Raw genomic sequence first — 6,700 nt, 5'->3', positions numbered from 1 at the left:
CCCCCATCTTCCTAACTACTGGGAATCCCCGTCCAGTGTGTAGACGGCCGTTCAAATTTGAACTTGGTTGGCTACATCGAGAGGGTTTTCATGATATGGTTAAGAAGGTTTGGGAGAGACCGGTCGGGGGCAGCTCTCCAATTCTGAGATGGAATAATAAGATGCGGTCAATGCGCAAACATCTCTCTGGTTGGGCTGCCCATACGGCTGGTATCCTTAAAAAAGAGAAGGCTCGCTTATCAAATGTTATTGATGAGCTTGAGGCTGTTGCGGAGGTTAGACCGTTGTCGACGCAGGAGATTGAACTTAAAAATCAATCAAATGCGCAGATGGCGAGTCTCCTTCGTGAGGAGGAACTCAAATGGTATCAACGATCCAAAGCCCAGTTCATATTGGAAGGAGATTCAAATACGCGATATTTCCATGCTTTAGCCAATGGGAGACATCGGAAAAAACGTATTCATTCTCTTACTCAAGATGAAGGGGTGATTGAAGGCCATGAGCAACTCAAATCTTACATTACTAGTTATTATAAAGGTTTGTTTGGTCCTCCGGAGGAAAGTACCTTCTCTCTTAATGAGGACTTAACGGACGATATACCCCAAGTTTCCATTGAGGAAAATGGTCTACTAACCGCACCTTATACCGAGGAAGAGGTTCAGAAGGCAGTTTTCCAAATGGAATGCAACAAAGCACCAAGTCCTGATGGTTTCCCAGCCGAGTTTTATCAAACTTTCTGGGACACGATTAAATCAGACCTTCTAGATTTGTTCAGTGACCTGCACTCTGGACAACTAGAATTATTTCGTCTAAATTTTGGTGAAGTAATCTTGTTACCGAAAGTTAATGAGGCAGAAAGGATTCAACAATATAGACCTATCTGCCTCTTAAATGTAAGTTTCAAGATTTTCACGAAAGTGGCCACCATTAGACTTAATACGGTTGCGGATCATGTTGTCCAGCCATCACAGACAGCCTTTATGCAAGGAAGGAACATCCTCGATGGTGTGGCGGTCTTGCACGAGACGGTACATGAGATGCATTCTAAGAAATTAAATGGGGTTATTTTAAAACTAGATTTTGAAAAGGCGTATGATAAAGTTAAGTGGTCTTTTCTACAGCAGACACTCAGGATGAAAGGTTTTTCTCCAGAGTGGCGCGCTCTGATATATGATTTTGTGTATGGAGGTAGTGTCGCAATCCGGGTTAATGATGACACCGGTCACTATTTCCAAACACGAAAAGGGTTACGCCAAGGGGATCCGTTATCACCGATGTTGTTTAACATTGTAGCGGATATGCTGGCTATACTCATAGAGCGGGCTAAGTCTGATGGCCAGATTGAAGGAGTGATTCCACATCTAGTTGATGGTGGCTTATCTATACTTCAATATGCCGATGATACAATTCTGTTTATGGATCATGATCTTGAAAAAGCTCAAAATCTGAAACTAATTTTGGCGGCTTTTGAGCAATTGTCAGGACTGAAAATCAATTTCCATAAAAGTGAATTGTTCTGTTTCGGTGATGCCCAAAATGATATGACTCTGTATACAGAGTTGTTTGGTTGCGGGCAAGGCCAATTTCCGATTCGTTATTTGGGTATTCCGATTCATTATCGGAGACTTACAATCGCGGAATGGAAATTAGTGGAAGAAAGACTGCAAAAACGCCTTAGTAGTTGGAAAGGTAAATTGCTGTCCCTAGGTGGAAGATTGGTACTCATTAATTCGGTACTCACAAATATGGTACTGTATATGTTATCATTTTTCATCCTACCGAAAGGAATTCTGCATAAACTCGATTACTATCGATCCAGATTCTTTTGGCAAGGGGACAGCGAGAAAAAGAAATATCGACTGGTTAAGTGGAGTATAGTTTGTAGTCCCAAAGACCAAGGAGGGCTTGGAGTTCATGACTTGGCAGTCAAGAATTCAGCTCTACTGGGTAAATGGCTGTTTAAGCTCCTCACTGAGGATGGGACTTGGCAAACTATTCTTCGGAGAAAGTATATTGGTTCGAAGACATTATCCCAAGTGGTTTGGAAACCAGGGGATTCTCACTTCTGGGCCGGGCTAATGGCGACAAAAAATGATTTTTTTCGCCATGGCACTTTCTCAATAAGGAATGGAGCACAGATACGGTTCTGGGAAGATGCTTGGCTAGACAATGCACCCTTAAGTGAACAGTATCCAGCTCTTTATAGGATTGCTCGCCGTCAAGGTGATACCATTGCTACTGTAATGGCTACCTCACCTCCGAATGTGACGTTCAGACGGGTTTTACTTGGACAAAGGCTTGTGGCATGGAATACCTTAATTCAACGGCTCGGAGATATTCAATTATCGGACGAACCAGACGAATTTAGATGGAACCTTCATGTGAATGGTACTTTCTCTGTAAAATCTTTCTACAACGCGATCCTTATTTCTGATTTACCAGTTGATAATAACAAGAAGATTTGGAAGATGAAGATACCATTAAAAATTAAAAATTTTGGATGGTATCTTCGTCGAGGGGTAATTCTCACCAAAGACAATCTTGTTAAGCGTAATTGGCATGGGAGTACTCGATGTGTTTTCTGTCATCACGACGAAACAATCAAACACTTATTCTTCCAGTGCCAGTTCGCGAGATCTATATGGTCAGTCATCCAAGTAGCGTCTACCTTGTATCCTCCGACTAGTGTTGCCAATGTCTTTGGCAATTGGCTTCATGGTGTCGATTCAAGGTTTAAGTTGCTTCTTAGGGTGGGGGCGCTAGCAGTTATCTGGGCGCTATGGCTATGTAGAAATGACAAGATTTTTAATGATATAAATTGCTCTTTGTTGCAGGTCATCTACAGATGTACATGTATTCTCCGTTCGTGGTTACCTCTTCAGCGAGTGGAGAACCGAGACCTGTTTACGGAGGTCTGTACACGGTTGGAGGCTACGGCGAGGGATACTTTTTCCCAACATGGGTGGCAGCATAGTCTACGGATAGATGCCCCACCTACTCCTTAGGCGTTATATGATTCATCGTTCCGATATGTATCTCGCCTAGTTTTATTTTTTATCTTTTTGAACTTGAGACAACAAAACGGCTGTGTGCATCCTGGTTATGCAGAGGCTGGATGTAATTGCTTTCAAAACGTAATAAAGGCATCATTTATCGAAAAAACATATAATGTTTTTGAATTAGGCAATTTCTAAGTGAGTTTAATTACCGAAATCAACATCACGGACACACTAGCATACTTAACCGTACATATTATACTAAGAACGACTAGCGGATATGAATATGGAGCAAGTACTAGTGCAAACAGAGAGGGGGTAAGCATGTACATTGTGACCGGGTCGGTCACTCCAGCATCAACATCAATATGGTTATTGTTGAGATCGCCCATGGCGTTGTCGAGGTCACCGAATCTATACAGGTCGGCCAGGAAGCTGTCGCAAATAGGTGAGCAGTCGCGCCGAGATGCTCCCCAAAAATCTTATCGCCCATCTCACGATTCAGGATCTCGATGGCGGGGTTTCAGTGGCCAGCTCGCTGAACAACCGTGCGCGTTATCGCTGGGATGGAGAAGACTAGAGAGCGGGGCATCAAAAGGAACTTGGTCCGCGAGAGTTTTCTCTCGTCTCCTAGTATAGGTTGGGAGGGGAGCCGCCGACCAAACCCGCCACATGTAAATAAAAATTAAATTTTTCCCAAAACTGGTTTTGAACTCGAGTCACGAAACGCGACGAGAGCGTACATAGCGAGGCGGGTGGCGGTGGAGAAGGAGTGCGCGTGACTCCAACTCTTCTCACTCACTTAGTAGAGCTGAAACTGCTCCAACTCTTTTCTAACTAACAATGTAAAACTGAACTTAGTTTCTCGCAGCATCCAGACTGCCATACTAGTTGGGTCTCAAGATTTCAATATTTGCATACTATATAGGCTGACTAACAATTGTAATTTTGTTGCTAGTTTACCTGCGACTCGAGGGCCGAAGGGCTCCCATGTCGCTCCCTAGGGCGACACCGGGGCGATACCGCGCCGCCGCCGCCTACAGCCCCCTCCGCCTGCTCCGCTAGCCGCCGCTGCCGCCGGCCCTTGCAGCGGTGGCGGCAGGCCCAACCCCCGAAGGTGGACTGGGGTGGTGGACGCCGGAGATCTGCGCCATGGCTGCTAGGGCGGTGGTGGTGGCTCATCTGCGTGCAGCGACCAGGGCGGTGCCCCTGGTCGGGGTGGTGGCGGAGACTCTCCTCCGGCGGCGCCTTGACCGGCGGTGAAGATCTGGGCCAGATTGGGTGGCGTTGGGGAAAACTCCAGATCTTGATCTGGGTGATTCCCGTGCTGCCTATCCGGTCTTCTTCACTGCATGGTTGGGCTGGTCTGGTCGGGGTCGACCCTGCTTGGTCGTCGCCGATCTCTTTGCTGCCTCATGGCCGGTGGTAGAGTGCGGCGTCCGCGGCGGAGCAGGTTGCCGGCGGGTGGCGGCGAGGGGGTCTGCCGTTCTGCCTAATAAAGGTGGCAGTCCTAGGGTTTCTCTCGCGCCAAGTGAAGATCGCTCGAAAGCTTCTTCCCACCGAGCTTGCTGGATTGTCGTGTTCCGGAAGGTCCTGCCGGCGAAATTCATTGTGTGATCAATGCCTGAAGATTGCTGGATTGGGTGTTTTCGGTCGAGCGCACCCATGTTTTTTATCTGACCGTTTGGTTTCAGAGGGAGCGCTTCGAAGCTCTGCTGGCTGTTAATATCATGGAGCTTGTTTTCTTTCCATGGTGCTGGCGGAGAAGGTCATGAAAGTCAAGATTGGTGGAAGAGCAATGGTGGTCGGATCTTGGTGGTGAGATGGAACTGGCTTGGTGTTCCAGGCTTCACACCAGCGGTATGAAAGTGGGGGTGACAACACAGGTGAAGTTCAGAGTCCTACCTTTCAGGGTGAAAACCCAAGGTCTGGCCTTAACTGGTTGTGCCTGGCAATGACCTTGTTGGAGGCATTGTTTTGAGAGCGGGGCCTATCTTCAGGTTGAAAACCTAAGATCTTTGATCGGCGACGACGGTGTTAGAACACTGTTCCCTTCTTGAAGGCGTCGTTTTTGGAGAGTCTGTATTTCAGGTGTTGTCTTGGCGGTGGATGTATTGCTGTTGTTAGGCCCGAGATACTGTAGCGGGACTTTTGTTTCTTAGTTTTCTTTTATTTTCTTTTTTGGCTGTGTGCATCCGTAGTGCCATTAGGGTGGTGTGTTGTTGCAGAGGCCGGGTGTAATTGGTATCTTTTGATATTAATATATTCACTTTATCGAAAAAATATAAGCTGACTACCTGGCCTTAACCAATATAATCCAACATATGGATCTTTGATACGGCGCCACAAACTAAGTATGAATCTGAGACGACAATGATCGTTTCCTTGGTGTTGAGTCATACGAAGAGAAATTTCCCAGGATCAAAAGCAGAAAACTGAAGTTCGCCATATATTGAGTATGCATGCGTTAGTGAAATTTGTTATATTCCTTGATCGTTAATCCCAACCTTGTTTTTGTTCAATGCCCTTTCATCACTCAAAAATACATGAAAAAAGTGGCAGCAAAGTTTACGCTGGGTCAAGAAAATGGGAAAAAAGAAAACGAGAGATGGCCTTTGCCACCCTCATTTTGTTAAGGACGTGGCTAGCTAATTGACTTGTAGCATTAGCATACTGCTAGCTTGTAGCTCTCCTCAGGTATGGTCTCCAACGTCGGCCGCCGCCTGGACAAGCGACCGCAGCTTATCCGCTGCTTGAGCTCTCCGATCTCCGCCGCGGCCGCGTCGTCGTCCACGGACATCTCGTCCAGCCGCGGCGCCCGGACCAGGGTGTCATCCTCGGCCGCCGGAACGGAAGCCACAGCCACCCCGGGCGGCGCCACGACGACGATGGCGGCCACCTTGGCCGAAGCGTGCCGCCGCGCGTGGGTCTCCCTGGTGAAAACGGCGGCCAGGCGCGCAAGGTCGGCGGACGCGGCCTTGGAGCCGAGCCGCTTCATGGGAAAGGCGGCGTAGACGCCGCCGAGCTCGAGGTCCTCGTCCGCGGCGAGCGCCAAGATCCGGCGCCCCGCCTGCAGCGCGCGCGCGTCGGCCAGGAAGTGGCCGGGCGCCTCGAGCATCAGCTCGGCCGCGGTGGTTGGCGGCCTGACCAGCCTCACACCGCCGTCCGGGAGCACGACCCTGGCGCCCCTGGCCGCCCCGGGGATCCTGGCGAGCGTGCACGACGCGAAGTTCCCCATGAGCGAGACGAGCTAGATCGACAAGCACGGGCGCAAAGCTCAGAGATAGGAAGACTGCTTAGCTGAAGAGTGCGAGGAATGAGAGTTGTTGATAGCTCGGTTTGTGTGTGGCTGCGGTGGGATCGCGGTTGCGCGCGCAAGATCGATATATAGCTAGGTGGAGCGGGAAGAGATGCTTGGTTGGAGGAAACGCGTGCGATGGGCATGACGACGGTGGCGAGGTAGCTGGCATCAGCGAGAAGGAACAAAAGAAAGGTAAGCTCAGCGAGGAGCCGAAGTGGACGTGCGCGTGGAGGCGACCGACCGCGGTGACGGGGGTTCGGCTTCGGTGGGGACGGCGGACGAGAAAATTCCAGCGACACGGACTACTGGTGGAGTGGAGCGTTGGGTGCGCGCCGGCGGTGTGCTCCGACTCCGGTGCATCGTGTCTCCTCCGCTCAGTATTCAGATCGGCAGGCAGGGTGGG

The 6,700-nt window shown here is 49.2% G+C and overlaps 2 protein-coding genes across 2 annotated transcripts in view; one reads left to right on the top strand and one right to left on the bottom strand.

Moving 5' to 3' along the window:
- The window catches only part of LOC127324176 (uncharacterized), a 4,559-nt gene extending 1,434 nt beyond the window's left edge, over positions 1-3,125 (top strand). Inside the window, exon 2 of the mRNA XM_051352178.2 lies at positions 2,835-3,125. Within this exon, the coding sequence (XP_051208138.1) occupies positions 2,835-2,974 (140 nt within the window). The 3' untranslated portion in view covers positions 2,975-3,125. The remainder of the gene's footprint in view (positions 1-2,834) is intronic.
- A 2,330-nt stretch (positions 3,126-5,455) lies between these two features.
- On the bottom strand, positions 5,456-6,370 carry LOC127324174 (uncharacterized). Its single transcript, XM_051352176.2, has one exon. The coding sequence runs from the start codon at positions 6,232-6,234 to the stop codon at positions 5,662-5,664; it is 573 nt and encodes a 190-aa protein (XP_051208136.1). The 5' UTR covers positions 6,235-6,370; the 3' UTR covers positions 5,456-5,661.
- Positions 6,371-6,700: the final 330 nt, after the last annotated feature.

This window comes from Lolium perenne, chromosome 3 (assembly GCF_019359855.2).
Source record: "Lolium perenne isolate Kyuss_39 chromosome 3, Kyuss_2.0, whole genome shotgun sequence".
In the NCBI taxonomy this organism is placed as follows: Eukaryota; Viridiplantae; Streptophyta; class Magnoliopsida; order Poales; family Poaceae; genus Lolium; species Lolium perenne.
Note: the sequence above shows the minus strand (reverse complement) of the source record. Positions and strands in the feature narration are given on the sequence as shown.

Excerpts from the sequence above, each read along its gene's own strand:
- LOC127324174 (XM_051352176.2), bottom strand. The coding sequence starts at position 6,234 with ATGGGGAACTTCGCGTCGTGCACGCTCGCCAGGATCCCCGGGGCGGCC.